This window comes from Silene latifolia, chromosome 1 (genome assembly GCF_048544455.1).
Source record: "Silene latifolia isolate original U9 population chromosome 1, ASM4854445v1, whole genome shotgun sequence".
Classification (NCBI taxonomy): domain Eukaryota; kingdom Viridiplantae; phylum Streptophyta; class Magnoliopsida; order Caryophyllales; family Caryophyllaceae; genus Silene; species Silene latifolia.
This window is the reverse complement of record NC_133526.1, coordinates 35434477-35460831: the sequence shown is the minus strand read 5'-3', so window position 1 is coordinate 35460831 and position 26355 is coordinate 35434477. Positions and strand designations below refer to the sequence as shown.

Here is a 26355-nt window from a genome sequence, read left to right as displayed (position 1 = left end):
TGCCATTTCGGCCATACTTCTTGTCTCAACCTCGAGGGGGACGCTCTTACATTATCTCCGATCTAATCACATGTGGTCTTTTTCGAGGCCTAGTCTTTCCATTTCGATCTACATTCATCTTTTCAACAGGAGCATTCTTTGGTTTCTTCTTTGGACAGACGATCCGGAATCCAGCTTCTTCTTCTTATTCGGTCAAGTATTTCTGGTTCTATTTCGCCACATCGCGGATCTTATAGTCAATTGGCCCATCCTTTCTCAACTTCTCGCGCTCTTCCAAGGTGCTGGCCTTGACCCACTGCAAATAAGAGTCTGACACCCACTACGAACCAACCGGGACAGGCATAAACTACATGTTCCTTTAAGTTCAGCGCAAAGCCCACTCACGGCAAGTCTCAGACGTATGCGCCAAATCCGCCCGTGGAACACTTTCAAGATTCGGGATTTTCTGCCTCATGCCAACTTGCCTCATTAGCCTCTCCCGGAAAATATGGACCATGAACTCCAAGCCTGGGATATGAATGGATCGAGTAGGATTGAGATGCCACCAAGGGACAACCCATTTAATCAGCGGACCTCCTTCATTCTTTAGTTTGTTCTCCCAGTAGTTGCAAAATCGAGTGAAATCAACCATATACAGCCTCGTCCTCATCACGATCGATCGTGATCGATATCAAGACACGTCAACTGGGGGCTCGATCAATCGCAGCTTTTCCATCAGCCAAATCTGCAAAAAGGAGACAAGTATCAATGTCCCCGTCTCAAAACAAATAAAACAAGAAAGTGAAAAAGGAAATAGACTGGAGCATTTTACCTATAAAATGATAGGACTTCCAAGATACGGGAGTTGACGATTAGCCTTCCGATTATCCAATCCTAAGATAGTCTCTCCTAATACCAGGCAAGTTGGGCTCTTGCGTAGTTCTATTTGCTCGATAATACTCAAAAACCGCGGGTCACCCTTCATTTCCGCGTCAACATGGCTCTTTAAGACAAAACAGTGAAGAAGGCAAAACCCAAAGGCTCTGTGCCTCGCAGCATAAGAAATAGAAGGGTCCTCCCTATCTATGAAGCGGTTCATAAAATCGAAAATCCGTACACCCTTGGAAGTTACAAGACGACCAACTTCAGCTTTGGCTAATTCAAGAAGATCCTTAAATTTATTCTTATACCCTTGGGACCTAGATAGTAAAGTTGGAAGACTTTTTATATCCCATCCTCCAATTGCTGGAAATTCTTCGGGAAAAAGACAAATTTCACCTCCAGGAAAGGCAAAAACACGATACTCCGGATTCCAATATTCAAGACAAGCATCAAGAAACGGTCTTACCACTTTCACTTGTTTAAAATTGATCATGGATCCAAAAACACCCATGTCATACTTCTTCGCGCTTAAAAACTCATTGGTCCATTCTTTGAGTCGGAATTCGAAAGCGTCCATTTTTTCTTGAAAATCTTTTTTTAAGGGAAATATTATATTTGATGAATTATGGAGTAATAGAAGGGAGAATTGTGAGAATAGAAGCTAACCCGAGATCTCTATTTATACTATTCTGCCTTTTCAAAAATCACTTAGGAAGAGAACACCTGAGGAGAAAACGCAACAAATGCCGCGCCCTTTTGAAACATCGCAGCTCATGCTGCGCGTCTTCCCCAGGTCGATTTCTTGCAATTTCCGCGAGGATCTTTCCTAAATTCGGATTTGGCTTAAACTTTCCTATTCTTATATGAATATGTTTTTTTTATATACGGAAATTTTTATTTCCTTACTTTTTATTCCCAAATTCGTTGCGGAATCCTATTTCGACACGGGTTCGTTTTTCGAGACGATATCGTCATTTCACATTTTGTCAAATGCACACTTACCCATTTTTTTATTCTTTTTTTTTTTTAATTTTGGGGAATCATTTTGACCCCTCACTCGTCTCAAAATTTTGTAAACTTATTTCCTTTCATTTCTTTTTTATAGGGGGAAGAACTCCCATTATTCGTCGCGAGTCGAGTCATTTTTTGCTCACTAAAATGGGGCACTCTTTTTTTTCTTTTCTTCTTTTTCGACTTGATCAAGTTACATTTTGTGCTATTTAAAGCCAAATTCTCATGATATATGTGTTGTGTTTGATTTTTCTATAGGAATTTCGGCAGCATGACGGCGTAAACTCTCAAAATGCCATACCTGTTTCCAAGCTAACCTCCAGGTACCAACATATTTCACACCCAGCAGCTGCAAATGGCTCGCAAGCCGTGACATATATAGAACAAAACATTCATATGTACAACAAAATTCGAGCTCATGCCCGAAAGCATAAAATGTACAAAGTACAAAACTAGCCGCGGCGATCAGCTAGGCGATCCCTCCACTCAGCCACCATTGCCTCAAGGACAACAATATCAGCATCTCAAACCTCTAGCTCACTCGACAAGCGAGCCGTCTCCTCACGCGACTCCTGGAGCTCGTGCTCCAGCCCACGCTCCCTCTGAAAGGAAGGAAATTTATAAATAACAAAGCAAAAGAAGGCAATTACTCCTAAAATGCTTCAAATGTTCATACATATCAAGAAAGAGAAGAGGGAGGTTCATACCTGCCGACTCAGGCCACTCGATAAAGCCTCCACAGCAGTTGCTTGCAGCCGGTTGGCCATCCGCCATAGCTCCGCGTGCCTCGACGGTGCCGCCTGCATTTCAATAATAAGACAAGGATTAAAACCGTGTTCTTAAACAATTGTTTCAAAAAGGGAGAACAAGCCTAAACTTGGGGCTTACCCTCCTCGCGACGTGCTGCCACTCGTCGAGTCCAACCTCTATCACCGCCTCTGTAAAAGATGGAATCTCAATCAGCACCGTCGTAGCATCCGACCCAGAGTATTCTAGTGTCTCGGGAAAGGTTGTGGGCTTGACGCCTGCCACCTCGATCTACTGCCGAGATAAAATTATCATTTCCAAGCTATATTCGAATATGTCATTTCAAAATAGTCAAAAAAGGTATACTTGCTACGATCAGCATGTACGTCAGGCTCCTCCGTACAAACTCCGAGTACTTGATCCTAGGAAGGAAAAGAGCATCGTCGCTCGCTCCTGCGAGGTCAGCCGTCCTCTCAGCCTCTGAAGGCTTCCTAAACATCGTCCATGGAGGATCGATGGGAACCACAAAAGCGTCACGGAGGTACTTTCGGGCCAACCGCTCGCCCAGGTACCACACAGGTCCCACAGGCGTCGCCAAACGCAACCTACTCGAACTCCTAGGTCGGAGAACGTTGGCTAGGAAAGCTGGAGCGCCAGTGTAGTCCTCACAAGGTCTTGGCATCCACTGAAAGGGATACCAGGGGGTCATTCCTATGATCACTATTATTTCAAAACAGGTAAAAATCAAGAGTAAAAAATGCTTACACTGTCAAGCTGCACGGCGTTAACACCCCTCTTATTACAGGTGTCGTAAAAGGACCGTTGGCTCTTCTGCTGACACACGATCCAGTCTCTAACTCCAAGATACTCTCTCGCCACACCCGCAGCCCTTCTTGGGAGCGAAGCCAGGGAAGTACGAGTATACCCATGCCTAAAATGCAGAAATGATTACAGTAATCTTTTATTCAATTTCAAAATTTCATTCAAATTCCTAATTCCTATCAAATCAAAATGATATATCAAATCAAAACGATCCATCATTTCTATCCCTACGATGTCTATCAATTCAAATTCGATTCCAAACATCAATTTCCACTTTAAATCAAGAATTAATAGTTCAATTCAAATTCAAATTCAAAATTTCGAGTCAAATTCAACTCAAGTTCAATTCAAAAATTTCAAATCAATTCAAATTCAAGTCAAATTTTCTACTTCAAATCAATTCAAAATTTAATTTAAAAAATAAAATTCAAATTCCAAAATCAATTTCCAATTAAAAAAAAAAAATCAAGCTCAATTCAAATTCGATTCAAAAATTTCAAATCAAGTTCAAAAATTCAAGTTCAAGCCAAAAGTCCGAATTCAATTTTCAATATTAAAATCAAAAATTCCCAGATCAATTTCAAATTCAAATTCAATTCAAGTTCAAATTCAAAATTCAAATTCCAAGTTCAATTTAAATTCAAGTCAAATTCTAAATTCATTTCAGTTTAAAAACAAAATTCGTTTCAAATCAATTCAAAATGATCCCTCCCATTCCAATTCAATACATAATTCGATTCAAAGCAGCCTATTGTTTCATGCTTCCAAATTATCTTTCATTAATAAGCAGCTCTATTAATTCAAATGATCTTTGCTGCGCCCTTTCCTCAGGTCTGTTGTCTGCTGCGCCTATTGTCTAGCAGGTTTTGCAGCAGTGATAGGCGGTCGCGCACCTATGCAAAGATAATATTTATACCCTAGACAACAAATAAATGTAGCACTTAGGGGTCGAACCCAAAGGAGACGGGAGTTATTAATTAATTGATTTGGATTGAATTTTGCCTTGGTAGATTATCGATTGATTGATTGGTTTGGTTTGATGTAATGATAAAATAATAATAAAGAAATTTTCTAGGGAGGTCGGGTCATGCATGCTAATTATATAAATTCTCATGTCAAGTTAGGAAGTTGATTTTATGATAAATGTTTAGGCTTAAAGACACCCACCTTACGATATTAGTGTCAACCATAGACTGTCTCTTAGAAAAACTCTCATCCATGACTAGGTCGCCCTACTACACATGCTTAGTCTAATCCAATTCCGTGCCTCTCGACTTATAGAATGAATTAACAAACTTAATCTACGATTACGGCCAATAACCAAAGATTAAACATTGTGGAGCAAACACGTGATAGAAACAATTATACAATATTAACGTATCCTCATTTTGACATTTACATATTACTTAATCATGCATGGCTTCCTTTATTACTTAAACAAATGTAACTACTCAAACATGATGAAAATGTAAACTACACTAATGATAATTAAAATGATAAACATAATGGAAATGTAAATAGAAATTACCTTACAATATGAAAATGAACTAGAAATGGAAGAACAATGCTTGTAATGAAATAACTTGAAATAAAACTTTGGAATATAAGTTGAATGGAAATTGTATTGAAATGTTTATAACATAAAGTAAATCTAAACTAAGCTAAGCTATTAACTAAACTAATCTAACTACTAAACTTAGAGAGAATTATGAGAAATTGTGTATGTGAATGGTGTGTAATGCTTGTGTCGAGGTTCCTTTATATAAGACTTGAGTGTGTAATGTAAACAAATGAGAAACATACGTCCCCGATCGGGGACACCCAACCCCGATCGGGGTTGCCAAGTCCTGGGTATTTTCTCTTCAATTCTTGGTTTAATGCTCAAGGAATCCAATGTTCATGTTTTAATGCTCCTTTAATCACCCGGTTGAATGCAATGTTTAGCATCTTAGAAAGGATCTCTATGTGACTTTAGCATCCTAGGCATTTGTTGACTTGTGAATTATGGGCTTGACTTTGCATTTGTAATTTCTTCAATTTAACCCAACATTTTATCCATGCAAGTCCATGCACATCTTCCATGTTGGTCCATCATCTCTTTTTTAGCTTAGCTCATGCTTCTAGTATTTGTACTTGAGTAGAATTGGGCTTACTTTAGCTTATTTTCTTACAAAACATGAGAAAACATACAAATGGACCTAGAAAGCAAATATTTGCTCATAAACACTAAAGGTGGTGCAAAATACATATAAAATGGAGCTAATCTAAGGGGGTAAAAGTATGTAAATTATGCACTTATCAAGCAGCTTTCCTTTCGAGTCGTTATAAACTTGTTAAGGGTGGACCTAAGCCCTTTATTTTCCTGCCTTAGGATGTTTCCATTAATGTAACGGGCGTTTTTACTCCGTATATTTTCTACGGGTGTACTTTTTTCACCAATCTAGTCTACATTCTCCTCAGCGGTTGAAATATTTTGTTCCCCAGCGAGAGTTCATTTTTGCTATACAACCCATGTATTCTTCGACCAAAATTAATTGTTTTCTATCAAGCGGTTCTCGGAAAGTCTCACTTTCTACCAAGTCAAATTTTCTATCAGTAGTTCTTGGAAAGTCTCGCCTTCTACCAAGTCAAGTTTTTATCGGCAGTTCTCGGAAAGTCTCGCCTTCTACCAAGTCAAGTTTTCTATCAGCAGTTCTCAGAAAGATCTGTCTCCTTCAACGGTTCTCAGAAAGACTTGCCTTAGTCCCCGGTGGTTCTCAAAGCGTTCTGTCTTTGTCCCAGCGGTTTCTTACATTGAGATAATCCTTTCGGTAATTTCAGAAGAGTTAAGAAGTTCTCTTCAGAAGCCCTGTAACCTCTAATGCCTTCAAAATCCAAGTCATCTTCAGACAAAAGAGTTTTGCCGAAGCGCCTTTAGTCTCGTATCACCCAGGGGTGTTTCAGGTATGATTTCTTCTTATGGCTGGCGAGCCTCCCGTAGTCTAATGAACTTTAAACGACTCTCCCCGATAGTCAACAGACTCTAAAATGTTCTCAAGGACATGTCCTTGGCTCAGACCCCTTGAGTCGTCTCGCGTCGCCATAGTCTTCAGGTTGTAATCTTCGATTGACCTGGAAGCTATACTTTGACTTTGGCCTTTTTAAGCCTCAGTCAAAGTGGGGGCTCTTTAGACACCTTGTTTCTACACCTCCCACCAACCACCTAGTGATGATTGGGCCGCATGTCTGATTATGTGGAGCGATTTATGACATTTCGTAAGTTCGTCGACACGTGATAGCTCAAACAGTCGAGTCAACCTCATGGTCGTCATCTACGCATCGATACGATTGTTTTGAACGTAATTAGAGTTCATTTAGAGCCCGGGTCAAAAATCGCTTCCATTTTCTAAATCGTCTAAAACCCGAGACGGAAAATTCGGGAATTTTCCAGAGTAATATTCCTAAATTTTATCTATTATCACGAAAATATCTACCTTACGGAATAAAAAGGCTTACATCTTCCCTAATTCCTAAAATCATCCGCGGAAATCTTTTTTGTTGAAAAGGAAACTGCCCAAGAGAAAACGCAGCAGATACTGCGCCTCTTGGAAAGGTCGTAGTTCCTGCTGCGCCTCTTCCTAGGTTGCTTTTTCTCCATTTTCCAGATTTTCTCCGGATTTCTTTCATATTCTTATTTTTACCATAATTCGTTCATGTGATTAGTATAAATATAGGCCTCCGCCTCACATATTCTTCACGCGAGTGTCCGCCGTTCTCTTCTCCCTTTACATTCTAAGACTGCGCTCTTGCTTTTCGACGCCTACCCCTGCTTGCTCTACACGACCACGAAAGCCCAGATCATTCTGGGTACCAGTCACGTTTGCATGACCGACCAATTTGACCACTACACCAAAATTAATCAATCTTTTAAATTTCTTTTTCAAGAGCACTTTCAAATTTGCATAGATCGAGTCGAGCTACCACTAAAAAGCAGATTTTAGTTAAATCTCACGACGCTAACATGTAAGTCTGAGGGTGTAAAATCCTATCTTTTAATCTTGTTTATAATGTTTTGTATTTTATTTTACGAGTTTACATCATATTAATGCCAAGACGATAATTTGTTAAAACACACGTTTCAAACCTTATTTCGTTAAAACCGTTCAGATCTGACAATAGAACGCGGTGTCTGATGCGCCTTCTGGAAAGATCGCAGCTTCTGCTGCGCCTCTTCCAGAGGTTGCTTTCAGTTGCTCTGTTTCTTCTTCCCCTCAGATTCGTTATTTTCTCTTTCTTTCTTTTTCAATTCTTTTCTTTTCTTTCAACCTACATCTTTTAATTAGTTTTCATCAAATTATTTTACTCTTCAATTTATTTTTTTAAACCTTTTCTTCTTGAGTTGGTTTAAATCGATAATTCTTCATATTGGTTGGTTTATTCCGTCTCATACTCAAATCTGGGTTTTAGTGACTTGATAATTAATACTTGGTCTCTTATATTCACTTTTTGTACATTAACGTTTCTATTTTACTTTTTAAACTCAACCTTTAAGCTTTCAAATCCGTTTAAATCGTCTTATAATCATTAGTAATCAATATTAGTTTGTTTGAGACGGTTTTTGTACATAAAATTCATTCTTAATATTTATTATTCTGGATTAATCATTAACATGTAAATAAAATCAATTTTAATAATCAATTAACCGTAACAGCCAACAGAGTCTGACTTTCACAGTCAGAACTCGTCTCGAAACTAATGCAGTGGGTGATGAGCCTCTTCCATAGGACGTACCCATTGATGCGCCTGTTCTAGGCTAGCTTTTGCCTCTGAACTCTTTCTCGCTTCGACGTAGCCTTACACTAGGATATGTTAATCGACTATTATTCGTATGATCACCTATTTATCTATGTTTTGAGTCTTTTAATTTATTTTGTCATTATTTCCTTATTTCTTTTACTCCTTTTATATTTCAATTAATTTCCTTTTCTTTTAAAATTTTTTTTTATTTTATTTCTTTTCTAAATCCCGTCTTCGGCATTTATATAATGTACATGCAGTTGTAAATCATATTTTATTCTTTTGTATGCTTATTCACACGTAAATGAATGTAATTCTTCACTTCGACCCAATTGGATGCTAAATTGTATGTCAAGCCGACTTAGTCTAATTCTCACATGCTAGGATTAACCTACTGGACATTGTATTGCATGCATACAATTGACAACATATCGAGTATAAATAACTTCCTTGATCATTAGCAGAGGCCGCTATCGAGGCGGGCGGGATTAGGTGTTCAAATAAACGAGCTTCCTAATACGTATTCTCACCCCTTACTCAAGATCTCTGTGAACATCCGTGTTCATTGTCATCACGAGAGTCATTGTAGACATGGAATGCTAAGGGTAACGAATTTCTTAGTGTTCAAGTCACTATTTTGTGACTTGACATGACGCGAAGTATTCGAACGGTTCCAATTTTCCATAAAAATTGGTGGCGACTCCACAAATGATGACTTGTCAAACCTTTCACCGGTTTCAATGCCTTTCAAATCGGTAACGGCCCATGACGTGCTTTGGCTCGCGCCGGAGTTCCGTGGGAGAAGTGCCGCCGTCTTGAAACCAGCATGCAGCGTGGTTCGTTGTGTCCATAGTACGGTGGTCGACATTCAAGGAGGCGAGGAGGTCGGTGGTTGTCCGACGTGTAGGAAGACGATGAAGGGCGGCATGACGGAGATGCGCGGTGCGGGAGGTTCTGATGTCGTGGGGTCTGTGTGTGGTGGGGACGGGTCTGGGTGGCCCAATTTTTAAGCTGGGTATGGTGGATGGGGAAGAGTTGTAGTGGGATTACGTTAATAGGGGAGATGGAGTTTGTGGTTCGGTGATGGTGCGGTCTGAGGTCCGGGGTGGTGCGGTGGTATGGGTTGCGCGAGAATGGTGCGATAGTTTGGGTGGTGCGACGGCTAATGTGGCGGTGGGCGGTGGTTGGTAATTAGGAAATATATTGGATTAAAATAATATGGGAATTGATGGTGTAAAAATGACAAGGGTATAATGGTCATTCATGTTCAAGACTGAGTAAATCATGTCCATGAATGAGCATGACCCTTTACAAATTGCTTTAACGTAAAATTATCGCTCCAACTTAAACCAACATTTTTTTATAGAATTAATTAGCTTACCAGCTTCTAATTTTCAGTTATTTATCAATAAACATCAGTTAGCTTTTCATATTTTAATTGGCTTTTTAATTTTCAATTACTTTTCAGATTTCAGCTACGTTCTCGCTTAAGAGCAATAGCTGTATAAAGTTATTCTTTTATCTTGTCACATTTCATTAATTCCAATGTTTAAGAACTTGTATCCACAATAGAAGACAATTTTATAAAGTTCCTAAATGGAAAATAGTAAATATGTAATTGATAATCATAATTTTCAAAGTCATCTTTATTGGTCACCAAATTCCCATGTATGAACGACTAAGTTCTTATTTTAGAATTTAATTCATAAAATTAAGAACTAACTTGTAGTTGCAATAGATAACTTTTTTATCTTGGGTTCTTATTGACAATCTTAAGAATAAGAAACACTATTGTTATTGCTCTAATTTTACCAATAAAGCCTACGGTATGTCTAGACCGGGCAAAAGCAACCCGACCCGCTTGACCCGACCCGAAAAGGTTGACCCGAGACCCGAAGTGACCCGAACTACATCACCCGAATGTGACCCGAAAACCCGAATTGACCCGACCCGACCCGAACATGACCCGAGCTTTCTTGACCCGAATTGGCCTGACCCGAAAGTGACCCGATCCGAAACCACAAAACCCGAAAATGACCCGTCAAAATATAACTCTAATTGAACCGAAAAGACTTGAAATGACAATTTCTCTATTATTCATTGACCCGAAAATGACCCGACCCGAGACAACCCGACCCGCTTGACCCGGAACTGACCCGACCAACAAACCCGAAACAGACCTGAAACCCGAAATGACCCGTCCCGACCCGAGTTAACCCGAAATCAATGAGAAACCCGAACTAACCCGACCCGAATTGACCCGACCCGTTGACCCGTTTTGCCAGGTCTAGGTATGTCTCTCTTGTGACGGGTATATCCGTTGACAAAATTAAGGCTCTGTTTGATAAAACGAACTGAAAAGTTAGCTGATAAGGTATCTGGAAATTAGGAGCTGATAAGGTGTCTGATTATATAAAAAAATTGTTTGGCAAACTAACTGAAAAGATAACTTATTTTGATAAAATAACGTAAAAGGATATAATAATTAATTAATATATTATAAATTGAAAGGGTAAAAACGTAATATACCAAGAAACAGGTACCTGAAATGTGAAATGGTACTGTAGGTAGCATTTTATTTCAGGTAGAGCTGGCAAGTCTGACCCGATCCGAGTGACTCGACCCGATAGGACCCAAGAATATTACAACCCAAAACCGACCCGACCTGGCTTGATGATGACCCGTAACCCGACATGACTCGATGATCAGTGACCTGAAACCGACCCGAGCCGACTCGATGACGACCCGTAACTCGACATGACCCGATGATCAACGACTCGAACCCAACCCAGTCCCGACCTGATATTGACCCGACCCGATACTGACCCGATTAAATTGATGAAATCGACAATTATTAAGCTTAATATTGATCAAAATGAAAGTGATTTTGTATTTAGATTGATATGTTTTACTTAATAATGAAGTAATTAAACCAAATAATGCTTAAAAACTAAATATAATGGTAAAAAACTGAAGTAATGTGATAAAGTAACCGGATCTAATAATTACACGACCCAAACTCGGCCCGACCCGATACCTCATTTGACCCGAAAGTGACTCGACCGATAATGACCCGACCCAAATCCGACCCGATACATCATTTGACCCGAAATGACCCGACCCGGTAATGACTAGAATCCGGCCCGACCCGACCCGAAAGGGTTGCCTGACCCGATACGACCCGAACCTACTTGATCCGACCCAAACCCGACTCGACTGATCCGATTGGCACTTTTAAATTTTCATGTAGCTTATTTTGGCAAATAAGCTATTTGCCAAACATTTCCAGAAAAATAAGCTACCTGAAATTTTTATCAAAAAAGCTTTTAAGTTAAAACAGATACCTGAAATATCTTACCAAACGGAGCCTAAAAGTGCTTAAAGGAATCTCAAATGGCTTGTCTTTATCATTCCAAGTGGATTAGTGCGTTATATTTAATCACGGGGAAGTGGTAAACTAGCCCCTTAAGTTTACATCAATGTGAGAATAACCCCCTTAACTTTATTTTGGTGTAAACAGCCCCCATAACTTTGTAATAAAGTGAAATCAAGCCCCTTTCACTTTTCCGGTCAAAATCTCGCCGGATTGTTGATTTTTCACCAATATCTCACCAATATTACATATAATTGCTCACAATTTAACACTGAGATTTAGGTGCAACTTTTACAAAATTAAATTGCTACGTCCGTAAACAACTGGCTCAGGGAAAACAAGGATACATGAGATTGTTTTCGCCTCTTTGAGAATAGAATGCCATGACATCATTTAGTCTAAATCTCTGAATCAACTTCAACAATGGAACTCCTCGCTCGATTTTTTAAGAATAAATTTATTTATTTATTTGGCAAAGTTGAGAAAAGGAAAAAAGAACTGACAATGTTGGTGTTGAGTGTTTCGGGTGATAAACAAGACGACAGGGAGAGAGAAAGTCAGAGGTAGGAGTGGTAGAACATATGAATTGTTGGATAATGTGCTAAAATAAAGGCGTATAAATCTTGCGGATACATGCATTTGTATAAGTATATAGAGTAGAAAGAGTGAAAATTATACGTAATATGTACAACATATGAGATATTGGTTAGAAATTGGCAATACGGCGAGATTTTGATCGGAAAAATAGAAGGAGACTTGATTTCACTTAGAGCAAAGTTATGGAGTTATTTACACCAAAATAAAGTTAAGGGGGTTACTCTCATATTGATACAAACTTAAATAGCTAATTTACCAATTTCCCGTATTTTTTTTTTGAGAGAACTTCCCGTATTTAATCAGTTACAAGTTTGTGACGGATATTGCCCGTGACAAACGATATCCGTGACAAACGAGAATTTGTCTAAAGCCTAATACTCCTTGGCCCATAATATAAACCTTGAACCCTAAAAAAATTTGGCCGCCAAATAAATAGCAACTCACCTCGCTGAGTGCCTCCATCGGCTGTCTTTTTGATTTGATGTGGGGCAAAGTTCACCGCGCGGCAAGTTAGGGGCAAGCTTTCTAGCCGTTCAAGGATGCAATCAGTGCATGAGGTAAATGTGAAATTTGTGAGAAGTAACTATTGTTTCGATTTGCGATTTTTGAAATAAACAAGAAAGAAGATTAATGAGGAATTGAGTTTATTGTTAGGTTTTATTGTTGATATTGAGTGTTGAAGTTGTGAATCGTTGCAAGATTTGTCTGTTATCGAACTTATTAGAAGAGACCGTAACAAGCAAGACTCTTTGGTTATGTTATTTACAGAGTAAGTAATGAGTATATGTAGTCCATAATCCTTGTTGCATTAAATCTTAAATGTGAATAATATTGGCATTGCGGCAGTTGCCGGACTGCCGGTTGCCTCAACGGAGATATTTACCTGGTCCAATTCTATTCCGAGTCTGTAGGTCCCTAAAAGTTAGAGAATGGGTTGTAAATTGAGATAGAAGTTGTGAATCAATTAAAACCGAGAGTCTGATCGAGGAGCTACTTATGTAGTTAGTTATGTCAATTGAAATTACAAAGAAACGGGGAGATGAAGAATAAAAGACATGTTTAGCTAGCTTCTAGGTCGCATTAGCAATGGGGCTATAATGCCCCATTCACATTAATCTTCTTCTTTGAATGAATCCACAAGCATACTTGACCTCTGATTATGAGTGTATTTATTATGGAGCATGAGGTATTGTTGCATTTGAAGCTTTTGCTGCCGTATATTTTTATATAATTTTTCAAATTGGTGAAGCTATAGAGTATTGTTGCACTTGAAGCTTTTCCTGGCCGTATATGTTATAATTTTCGTACGATTTATGTTCCCAGGAATACTGGATATTTAGTTTATAAATTATATTCCCTGTTATTGTCTTTAATGCATACACTTTGGTTGAAGAGTAATTTTGGTATATTATCCCGGCTGGTTGTCTATAGTTGGCCTCGAAATACAAATATGGAGTTTATCTACTAAATCTAGCCTGTAATACTGATATTTTGGTTTTGTCATTCCTTTATTTCTCTGCTATGTTGAATGTGATAGATTGAACTTTGAGGGCATTACTTTGATCTCCGTTGTTCCTTCTGTATGGGTGCCACACTGCCACCCTTTGTTGTTTCTTTATTAGACTTCTCATGGCGATGTTGGTGGTTTGATTAAGTCCATCAAACTAGTGTATACTTCTTAGCAAAGTTAAGTCAATTAAGCCACTGTTTTTATCTTTCTCTCAGGCTAAAGTTCACAGATTTTTGGAGAAATCGAAAAGAAAACCCACACCAAACAGTAATGTTGAGGATGCTGCAACAAAAGAGCAAGTGCGACTTGGGAAAAAAGTGACACATCTGATGAAGCAGACTCAAACCCTTTGGGTCAGGACAATCAAGTATAGGTGTGAGCTCCTTTAGTTTATGCATAGTACATCTGAACTCCTTACTCTCCAATTTGCGGAGCAAATGGGGTAATCTTCTTCATCAGATGTGTCACTTTTTTCCCAAGTCGCACTCACACTGGAAGGTAGACATTGAGAAGAAACCCACAGTGTGTTATTGGTCCGAGATGGGACACACACAGAGACTTGACAAAAGCTCAAGGCTAAAAACCGTTAATCAGCTGGAGTTAGAAGAGTCCATTGCCAAAGAAAGTAAGTAGCTGTGAACCCGAGTCATTATGAATATAGAGAATAGGTTTCGTTAGAAGAACTGATAATTCAATTATAGTATAGGATGTAAATATCTGGAATAATAAAATTATGACGAATTAAAGAAGGAACAATTGCAGAAACTTCCAAGCAAATTAAGTAAATCATGGCGTCCTTTTTGATAACGAGGAATGAATGTTAAAGAAGTTCCACAACGTGACACGGAGACATTCGGGTGGATATGGGTCGGGTTAGTTTTGTCCAACTCAGTTCGGGTGCATTTGGGTTGGGTCAAGTCATTTCAGTTTCCAATAATATGTTATAATCAATCATATAGGGGTCAATTTGAGTTCCCGTCATATTCAAGTTTCTCTCCTTGCGTATGGGTCGGGTAAATTTATGGTCTTTCCTCTTTGTATCCCGCAGCTGTACAAAAGAAAACTTCTGTTTACAAAAAGAACCCCAATTCATGTTCTTTTGTACAAAGAAACATAAGGATATCATTTGTTACAATTGCTAGTAGGTTAAAAATCATTGCGAGATTATCCACGAGACCACAGGGGCGGACGCAGAAATTTATCGAAAGGGGGTATAAAATTTTTTCCGATACATTATTTTTTATTTTAAATCGCATTTTTTTTATTACGGATTTTTTTTCCTCCCAAAAAATAGAAAAATAACTAATTTTAATAATTTTTTTAGTTTAAAAATTAGTATTTTATTTTGAACTTTCTTCTGAAATATTTAAATTTGAAATAAATGTACTTTGTAAATAAAAATAAATAATATCTCCTATGATAAAATACTCCCTCCGTACCAGACCAATGGTAACACTTACCTAATACGGCCGTACCACACCAATGGTAACATTCCTTATTTGGCCTACAACATTACTAAATTATCCTTATATCCATTTGATATTTACATAAATTGCCACTATATACCTCACTTACCAACTCACAATTAAACCCACAATTATATACCCCACCTATTTTCTTCCCTCTTTATCCCTTCTTTTACCCTCTTTTCTTAAAAACTCAATTTTTTACCACGTTACCATTTGTGTGGTACGGAGGGAGTATATTATATTCTAATATATAAATCGGTTTTAATAAACCCAAAATAGAAAGAAATAAATAATATTTGTATGGGAAATTGCAATATCAATGGTAGAGAAGGTAGTATGTAACCTCGAGGTCAAGGGTTCAAACCTTGGGAGGAACATTTTAATAAAAACCTAGGACACCAAGAATTGAACCTGTGACCTTTCAAGGGTCAACTAATGAGCTTACCAACCGAACCACATAAACCTATTAATCATTTCTGTTACTTATAAAAAATTTATCCCGAAAAATTTATGGTGGGCATGTGTCCACCCGGGCCCCCTAGATCCGCCTATGCGAGACCATGATGCAAAGATATTGTCTCCGGTTCACCTATTAATATTTACTGAGTTCATGACGATAAAAAAATGAGCCGAGTTAAACTGGGTTTGCAATTTTGACAATTTTTATTAGGCAAAAGCTAAAAAACACCCCTGGGGCGTTGGTGTAAGCAATGTAAATTTACCTATCTGCCCCCTAAATACATGCTGCCCCACCATTCCACTATTATTTAATTATTTCCTCCGTATTTTAGAACCGCCATATACGGATTTCTTGTTCCCTACTTCCTTTCCTTGGCAACTAGCCTTCAACTTCTCTAATTCTCTCTCGTCCATTACCCAACTATACATCTATACCTAAAAACAATAACTTCATGATTTATTAATTTTCCTCTGTTAATTTCTTGAATGAATTTTTTGCATCTTCACAACCCTAAACCCTTTATCGGGAACTTTTAATTGATTTTTTTTTTATTCATTTTGGATATTGGGTGTAGTCTTCCCTTAATAGGGTGTCAAATGATTCCGACGTAATGTTACTGGACAATATTGCCATCATGGTAAGGACTGATATTATTTTGACAGTTTCCCAAACGGGTTCACTATTCCCTTATTAGGGTGTCTGTCGATTTTATATCCTGTTGTGAAGTAACCCGGATGAGGTTTATGGTACAATTGGGGTAAATCGGAGGACGGAGATTGTTGGTTTAGTGTGAGTACGGTGGTGGTGGTCGGTGATGGTTTTGGTATCGTGTCGGAGTCGGAGATTGTTTATGCACTACTGATTTGATATGATGTACTCCGCAAAATAATGAAGGATTTGATATGTTTTGTTATTATTTTATTGCTTTCTCCTCTTCTTTTTACTATTTGCATGGACTATCTCTCAAGACTTCTTGCTCACACCATAGACAGACATGAATTCAGATATCATCCTCTTTGCAAACCATTAAAGCTTACTCATCTTATATTTGCGGATGACCTTCTCTTATTTTGCAAAGGAGATGCCCCTTCCATAATGACAATTCTCAGAACTTTTGCTACTTTCTCTAATTCATCAGGCCTCAAGATGAGTCAGGGCAAGTCAAATGCTTATTTTAATGGAGTGAGGGCTCAACTAAAGAATGAGATTCTACAGGTTTCAGGGTTCAGAGAAGGAACTTTGCCTTTCAAATATTTGGGAATCCCCATCAAGACTACTAGACTAAATGCACATGATTGCAGACCCTTGATTGATAAAATTGTGAACAAAATTAGAGGTCTGGGTACTAGGAAGTTATCTTATGCAGGCAGGCTAGTTCTGGTCAAGTCAGTGCTAAAAACTTTCCACAATTACTTGGCAGCCATGTTTATTCTTCCTACAGGTGTCATACAAAGGATTGAGGCTATATGTAGAACCTTCCTTTGGGATGGGAGAGTGGACTACATCAGATCCCCTTTGGTCTCCTGGGAAAAATGTTGCAAACCCAAACAAGGAGGACCGGGACTTAAAAATGATCTACTATGGAACAAGGCTGCAGTTGGTAAGCTGGTATGGTGGGTCCATGCTAAACCAGACCATCTATGGGTCAAATGGATCAACCATATTTACCTGAAAGGCAAAACCTGGCAGAATTATTCTCCCCCAATGATTCTAGTTGGTATTGGAGAAAAATTTGCCAAGTTAAGCTCTTACTAGCAGATGCCTATAATCACAATGAATGGGTGGATCAGAAAGGTCGAGAATACACTATCAAGGCTATGAATACCTCAGAACTAAAGGAGACAAAATAGAGTGGATGAATTTGGTCTGGACTAACTGGTCGCTCCCTAAACACAGCATGCTTTCCTGGTTTTATCATCATAATAGCTTGAATACGAAAGAGAAGCTGCATAAATTAGGGATCAGTGAGAAGAATGATACTATCATCTGTGAAAATGGAACCAAAAATAAGGAACACCTCTTCTTCCAGTGTGAATATAGCACTGCTATACTGGATATCATCAGCTCCTGGGTTCGGGTTCATCTTCCCTCTCGGGATCTATTGGCTTGGAGATTAAACATGCAAGGATCCTCTCTGCAGCAGGATGTGATCAACGCTATTATCAATGCTACCATGTATCATGTTTGGCGACAAAGGAATTTAAGTAAGTTTGAACTTAAATTACTTACCCCGAAAGCAGTAGCTCGTGAAATTGTTGAGGAAATCAAATCTAGAATGAGAGGAATGAAGCTCGTCAAGGCTGGGGACAGGGATCGCCGCTGGCTGGAGTTATTGACAGATAAGAAGTGAAATTGATTTGGGGGAGTTTGAGGTTGAAGATGACGACATGAGGATATGTTTTGTTGGTTTGAGATTTTTCTATTTCCTTTTGTTGTCCATTGGGTTATTGTAAGGCTTTTGGGTCGTGTTTAGTTGGAGGCTATCCCACTCATTTTGAGTGGGCTACTCTCTTGTATTTGGAACCGGTTTTTTTTCGTGATTTATATATACTTACATTTCACCAAAAAAAAAAAAAGACAATTAAAAAATGTCTGAATCATTTTATCGAGTGTCCGGGGACGCTCGTTTTCAAGATCCTTTTTATTATTCCACCTCCATGAAACTAAACCATGAAAAATTAACCCAAATAAAAGTAAGTATACATTCATTTTAATTAAAATAGTAAAAATAACAATTAACATCTACGATTTCTTTATAAGTTTCTTCATTACGTTATTCCTAATTAAAGGAGTGTGGGGGACTGGGGAGTATTAAACAACAACTAGTTTTAAACCCGTTCAAAATTGCACGGGTATGTATTTGGTCAGTATTAATGTTTTTGGATGTATATTTGTTTTTGCATTTCTATTGTACTTATCTAGTTGTTCTAAATCTACGATCTACATAATTTATCATGACGATATTAACCTTGCCTATCATTCGTACTTGTAGAAGTAGAAATTACTCGGTAGCCTATCATTGTCATCTTCCGAATTCAGAGTGCAAGACTGATAGTAAAATTGCCATAATTTTTGCTCCAAGTACATAAATCATCGGTGATGAACGGCTTTCTATACAGATATGAGAGGATTATTTTTTCTAAAAAGCACATATTTTAAAGTTTTTCGACTGTTAACTCATCGCGTTGTTATTATTAAAAAAATATTTATTACAACAATTGCGAATTATTTATTATAAAAATTTTATTGAAAAATTTTTAATCACTTGTAAATTAAATTAAAATTTATTTGTTTTTTTACAGTTAAAAAAAATTGAAGTTTGCTTTAAATTCTAGTTGAAGACTAAATTAACTCGGTTGCCTATTATTGTCACCTACCATTTCCGGTGTGCGCGGCTGATAGTTAAGTTGTCGAGTTTTATATTCCAAGTAAATACTCCGTCATAATTGATTTTTTTTAAACAAAATTTTTTGTACCATGTACTTTTAAAAATTATGTTGGGATGTTGTTGCTGCATGGTACAATAATATTAACCAAAATACTTGAATATTTAATACTCCAAGTAAATACTCCGTCAAGATTTATTTTTTTAACAAAAGTTATTGTACCATGTAGTTTTAAAAAATTATGTATGTAATTCATTTGCGTTTTATGTTCGATCCCGCATATAAATATAATTCCTTTTTGAAATTATGTAATTTTATTATTATGTAATTTTGTTTTAAAAATTATGTAATTCAATTTCATTTATTCGCATTTGTAATTCAATCTGAGTATATGTTATTAATTTTATTTACACGGAATGTATAAAATTATTTCATAATATTAATTCATAGAATTTTTTCATAATATTATTTCATAGAATTTTTTCATAATATTATTTCATAGAATTTGTGTAAGACGGAATTTATCGCATGTTTGAAAAGACAGAAATCTGAAGAAATAAATACATTGCACACTCACTGGTCCCACCATAACATGAATTTCAAAAAAAAAAAAAACTGCATTAATGACGTGGCGCGCTGAGGATTGAGTATTGTCTTTTGTATTAATATAGATAAGATTAAAAAAAAGAGCCAAATAGAGGCATGATCAGAATTGGCAAAGATGATTTGACATTTTGACCCGATAAAGGCTGACTCAAGATCTAAAGTGACCCAAAAGTGTGACCTAGACACGAATTAACCTTATCTTTTATCTTCTCCCTTTCCCTTTCACAATTGATTAATTTAGTATATATTGTGTGGGTCGAAAAGCAAGTGGATGAAGCAAAAGAAACGATATTTTAATCGGTTGTGAAAGAAGGTAGAAGAGAAGGTAGAAAAGAGGAGGTAGATAGTAATTCTCGAATTGACCCAACCCGAAAGTGACTTGACTTGAAGTGACTTGAAACGATCCAAATGACCCAAATAAGCTGACCCGAAATGACCCTACCTAGAATAACTAGACCAAAAATAACCCGACTTGATAATTATTGACCCGATCTGAATTCGACCTGACTGACCCATTTGGTAGGTCTAGACATGACTAAGTAAACTTACTGACATGATTTAACAGTATTTAATATTTGTATATAGTATAGTGTTTGACTAATCCAATATAAAAATTTTGAGTCCATCTTGTCATCCATATCCTATGACTATAAACCGTTGAACTTCGCAAATGTTGAAAATGATATACATAGACCTTCTAGAGGTCGAGCCTTCATATTCAGCAAGGGCTGCTCATGCTGATCGCAAGAAAAATCTTAAAATTAAATAAATCTAAATTTTGGAACACAAATTTTTATTTGTAATGGACAAAATCCGGTAATATGAAAAGAGTCAAAAGGCCTGAGACAAAGGAAAAGGCAAGTTGGGAGAGGTAAGAGGTCTATTTAAAAAGACCATCATAAACAAGACTCTTTGATTTTTGAAACCAAAGATCATTTCTTTATCTTAGTACACACCATCATGGACGGATTTGGCTTTGTTCTTTCGGATTGAAACTGTTTGAACTGAACTTAATAGAGCTGAACTGAATTTAACTTAACTTAATGAAGCTGTACTGAACTAAGTAAGAGTCAATTTGTGAAGAAAAGAGCTGAACTGAACTGAATGAAGTTGAACTGAACTGAACTAAATAGTGCTGAACTGAAATGAAATGAGCTGAAATTAAGTCCAAAAGAACATGATCTTAGACTCTTAGTCATCATATAAAAGCAATCATTTTTTTTTTCATTTTTATATAAGAAAACCGATTTTAAACTGGATTGTTATTGTTATCAGAGAAATCATTTTTATACAATTTGAAAAAAAATGAGAAAAAATTGAAAAATATGTATTCTCTTTATTCCAAATTTATCTTTTTATTTGACTTTTACAGGTGATTAAAAATGCATCTTTGACTCTATTTTCTTCAATTAAATAAATTCATTTTCGTTTTGAAAATTCATTTTCAAATAATTGTTTTTATGATAAAATTAAATATTTATTACTGTGCTACAATGGTTTGTGTTTTAATATACATTTTAAGTAAAAATTTCTTGGCTTTGATTTCGAAAGATCAAATCAGAAGATATATTTAAGTAAGATGACATTTTCTGATATTAAAATAGAATTGGTCTCTCTTAATACGACAATATCCAACTTGAAATAAAAACCGGTCAAACAACACTCACTTAGATAGGATAAACACAGACTTTTTCTTATTCCCAAGATAATTAACTTTTGTCTCACTTACACTATTTAATTTTTTTTAAAATTTAAAACGGATATATCCATCTTAAAATTAAGATAATCTTCACATCCATGAATTGAATCATGATACATTTAAAAAATTCAAAGTAATTTAATAGTATGAAGTCGACAAGACCACAATATTTGACGTGATGATTCATGGCAATGTATATGCGAGTATAACCCGATGGTATCTCTCGGAATTCGACTATAAATATCAGACCAAATAACCAACATTTGTATCAACCTCTTTCACTAGCAACCTTCAACTAAAACTTGTTATATTTTTCCATTTGTTAGCTCTTTAAGAAACAAATCGATAATGGGAGTTTCAACACACACAATGGTCGATTGCACTAGCCCTGTGGCCGCGGCTAGGTTGTTTAATGCTTTCTGCATTGATAACCATAATTTCATGCCAAAAGCGTTACCCAATTTTGTTAAAAGTGTAGACGTTGTTCATGGTGATGCCGGCACTGTTGGGTCTGTTAGACAACTCAACTTCCCCGAAGGTTGGTTTAATTATATTTCTTCTTGTAACTTAAAATGCATATACACATACATCCTACCTAGCTTGTGTTCTAGAATAGTTTTAAAGTTTGTCACCTACTTACGTTGTGTTTATACAACGTAATAATACGAGTAATTCTATAGGTAACTCGATCTGTCAGCGTCTATATGACTCAACTCGAGTATTTCTAACCAAGAATAATGGCATATTATGCAGGGAAACCCTTCAAGTACGCGAAAAACAGAGTAGATGAAATTGACGCAGGCAAGTTCTACTGCAAGTACACAACCATTGAAGGTGATGTCCTTCGTGAAAACATAGAATATGTAGTTCACGAGAGCACCTTCGAGCCATCAGGGAACGGGACTCACTACACGATGGTAACACACTACCACACCAAGGGAGATTTTGTGGTCACTGATGAGCACGTCGCAGCTGGAAAAGAGAACATCAAGAAAATGTTCGACACCGCTTCAGAATACCTCGCTGCCAATCCTCAGCTCTATGCTTGAACCAATAATGCTCTAAAGCTATAAATTGGGTTATAATTGATCCATTGAATACCTGCTTCTACTAAACGTCTCCTTGAATTGGTGTGATTAATCAAGGATATGGCTATAGAGAATAAGATTTTAATCGAGTCTTATGCGTGTGTTTTGTTGCTTTTGTAAATTGTAACCAAAGTATTGAATAATCTGTTTTATTTTAATACGGAGTATATGACTGTATTTGTGAGTTTTCGTATTTGCGAGTTTTGCTTTACTTTTACCGATATTGTGTGAGAATGTAGTATTTCATACTGGTATATGTTGATCAGCCTATCAATAGACACGGGTTACTGACGAATACTAGCTTTGGTGCCCGCTTTCCCCCAAGATATCTATATTTATGAAAAGATAATGATAGGGCGACAGGTGACATTCAATCTTGGTGCCACCCTCTTACATACACCCTTTTTATTGGGGTTCCATTTATATAATGTGATGTGCCCATTATTATTGCGTCCTCACTTATTGTATGTGAGAGATGACGCTAACTCATTATCCCCTTTATGAAATGAAAACCCTTTTTCTTCCTCCATATGCGTAAGTAACAATTTAATACTCTTTCCTAGTTAATAATTTCTCCTCTCTTTCCTTTTCGAAGTTAGTCAGATTTTCTTCTCTCTTTCCATTTTTAGAATGTTTTATGTGGTCTAAATTTAATTACATGTAGGGTAGAGGGTTTTGTGTGATCCAAAATCAATTCCTTATTTATCGTACATAGTGAAAGGGGGAATAAATGAGTGACTACGAGGGAGTATGATAGCTCATTGTTATATAAGAAGTATCAGCTCATTGTTATGTAGCCTATCAATCGACTCACTTGAAGATTGAAAATGAAGAGGAGACATGGCACGAAGACCCGTAAGCCAATAAAGCAAGATTTTGGGTGTTCAACTCTCACGAGTCTAGGGGCAGCCAAGTCTTAGAAGGAGAAGCATAGGCAGAACTTGCCTGAGTTCTACGAGCGAGTCAAGGGAGAACTCGACCGAGTGACAAGTTTTCATATATATGCAAGATCTTTGAATAATTGTTCTTTCATTTTACTCTTCAATAGTTAACATCTCAGATTTCTTGGGTATGTATTTGAAGACTAAAGTGACAAGTTTTCATATATATGCAAGATCCTCTTTTATTTATGTTCATTAGTTGGTATATCTCCTATTTCCTTTTAATCCCTTGTTAGTACTAGCTTTATTTCATCACGTCTTGTTTAGATTACATGTTTATTGTTATAGTTAGTATGTTTAGTATAATGATTAGTGAGTAGTGATCCCAATAGGATTAGTGGGAGATTATAGGCTTGATTAAGGGATAATTGTTGTTTATTGGGTTAAATTGTTGAATACTTGTCTTACTTCTAGCTTATGCACACTAAATGTTCGATGAAATGCTTGTTTGATAACTTGCATGATTCTTCACTTGTTTATACACACCCATAAGATCGAAAGCCTTGAATTGTGTTAGAACTTGTATAATGTTAGTAGACCAACCTTAGCTTGTGTACGCCAAAACTAGCTCGTGTTAGTCAATGGTGGGGGTTGTTAAACCGAAAAACTCATCCCACTTGTTTAAGTAAGACTACCCTTTGACATGAATTCCAACCTACTAGTTACCTTAGTCACCTATAAGAATCCACTCTTCCTAATCCCTTTCATTTGATTATTTACATTCTTGTCCTTGTTGTTTTAATTCACTGGATTAGTTTAAAAGTCAAAACCCTAATTAATTGTGACATTTGCACATTTTAAGACAGATAGACCATAAAATCCAAAGCATACCGTCCTATAAATCGACCTCCGCTTACTTATTATGCTACGTTTGTAGAGTTTATAAATGTATTTGATTGAGTAGCTCAACGACGGACTCATTAACCTTCCCATTAAAAGTGATCTTCCCCACTCCTCTTTCTCAGATTTCGATAAACCTACCCTTCTAATATTTAGTTTTACTTACACCCAAGTCTATAGTTTTATACCCATGATCTTCCAAAGTATTTCTCCATATATCTTTTTTCCTTTTGACTCTTCTTCATTTCATTAAGTAACACAATATTATTTGTAAACACCGTCCACCATTGAATGTTAAAACACACAAACCAGAATTGAATTGAAGTTAATAGAACTGACCTGAAACTAACTTAATGATCGAAGCTAAACTACCAAACTAGAGCTCAATTGAACTAAACTGAATTGAGCTGGTTACCGTAACTAATTTTAAATTTAAGCTAAATAAATTTAGTTTAACTGAATAAATTTTGTAAAACTAAATTATTAATTATAATTTATTTAATTAAATTAAACAATTAAACACAATTAGACTTAAGTTAAATTAATAAAATTAAGTTAACTAAACGTAAGTTAGCATACGTCAAATTCACTTAACTTACTTGTCTCCTTCCCTATTTGTACTTAGCACGGAAGTCTTGTCAAGATATTTTAGGGTTATTTGTAGCCAACATCAAGAGTCATACTATCCTAAGTGCAGTAAGATAAACCTCACTCACTTAGTTTTTACAGATAATTTGATGATCTTTACTATAGGAGATGTGCCCTCCGTTAAAGCTATAAAACATTTATTAGATTGTTGGATTTTTTGTTATGCAGGCTAATATTGAAAAACCTAACATTTACTTTTTAGTTGTCTCTCCCGAGGTTGCTCCGCAAATTCTTCTTCCCGAATTAAGGCCATGTTCTTTTGGACATAAAGTCACTTTTTTCAAGTTTAGTTAGGATTCTATAAGTTAAGTTTAGATCCTACCAGTTTAGTTCAAATTCCATAAGTTCAGTTCAGTTCAAACCATATTAGTTATGATCCTATTAGTTCAGTTCAAAAAAATTCATATTTTATATGTTCACTTCAGATCCTACAAGTGTAGCTTAGAAAAGTTCGAAAAACTTTAAATAAACTCAATCAATACTATATATTAAATCCAGAAACCAAGGGACTTCAATGTAATTAAAGAAAGTTATACAAATTAATTATACTATATAGTTTTAAATCAATAGCACCATGTGATGGACCTGATTAAGGGATCTCAATGCAAATATTATATAGTTTGGGTTAAAATTAAATTATATAGAAACTTGGTAATTTTCCTAAACATTTATAAGAGACTAAAACATGGTCAATTTCCTTAAAATAAAATAATTAATTAAGATGGTCAATTTCCTTAAAATAAAATAATTAATTAAGATGGTCAATTTCCTTAAAATAAAATAATTAATTAAGATGGTCAATTTTAAGGAGACTAAAAGAAAGAAGATGCTTAGTAATTTTCCTAAATATTTATCAAAGACCAGAAGATGGCCAATTTCCTTAAAATAAAATAATTAATTAGTATAAACATGCACACTTATGGTATTAATTATTATCATCATAAAATTATATTTTAAATTTAAAATCTATGCAATTTTAATAAACTTTATAGTTTATTAGATGTATAGAGATGTTAATTATTTAACATACAAAAATATAATAAGTAAGTTATAAATAATTCAAGTTAGATTCCATAATATATAATATTGCATAATTCTTTCGATTTGATTTAATGCATATATGTAATATATTTATATAAATATATAATCCTCTTAAAATTGCATGCTTAAGTAGTAAAAGTAATTTCGTCAGTAAAGAAAATAATTGTAGTAATATTGGATATAGTTATATGATAATCACTCATTTGAATAGTAAAAGTAACAATATTATCAGCGAGATTAGTGAAATTGGTAGAAACAACAACGGGGGTAGTGAAATAATCAATATTAATGCGACAATAGTGATAGTAACAATAATTATGGTGGGAGTAGTGAAATTATCAATATTAATGCGGCAGTAGTGACCGTAACAAGAAGTACGGCGGGAGTAGTGAAAGTAACAATGATTACGGCAAGTAGTGAAATGTTATTACTATTATTTCATTAATAAGAGTAAAATATTAATAGCGGGAGTAATGAATT

At 36.2% G+C, this 26355-nt stretch overlaps 1 protein-coding gene across 1 annotated transcript; it reads left to right on the top strand.

Moving 5' to 3' along the window:
• Positions 1 to 21587: 21587 nt before the first annotated feature.
• On the top strand, positions 21588 to 22562 carry LOC141586963 (major allergen Mal d 1-like). The gene is made up of 2 exons (XM_074408398.1): positions 21588 to 21855; positions 22071 to 22562. Exons 1-2 carry the CDS (start codon positions 21666 to 21668, stop codon positions 22364 to 22366), a joined length of 486 nt encoding a protein of 161 aa, XP_074264499.1. The 5' UTR covers positions 21588 to 21665; the 3' UTR covers positions 22367 to 22562.
• Positions 22563 to 26355: the final 3793 nt, after the last annotated feature.

Coding starts and splice junctions, on each gene's coding strand:
- LOC141586963 (XM_074408398.1), top strand. CDS start 21,666: ATGGGAGTTTCAACACACACAATGGTCGATTGCACTAGCCCTGTGGCC. Junction 21,856..22,070: donor ACAACTCAACTTCCCCGAAG/GTTGGTTTAATT, acceptor CATATTATGCAG/GGAAACCCTTCAAGTACGCG.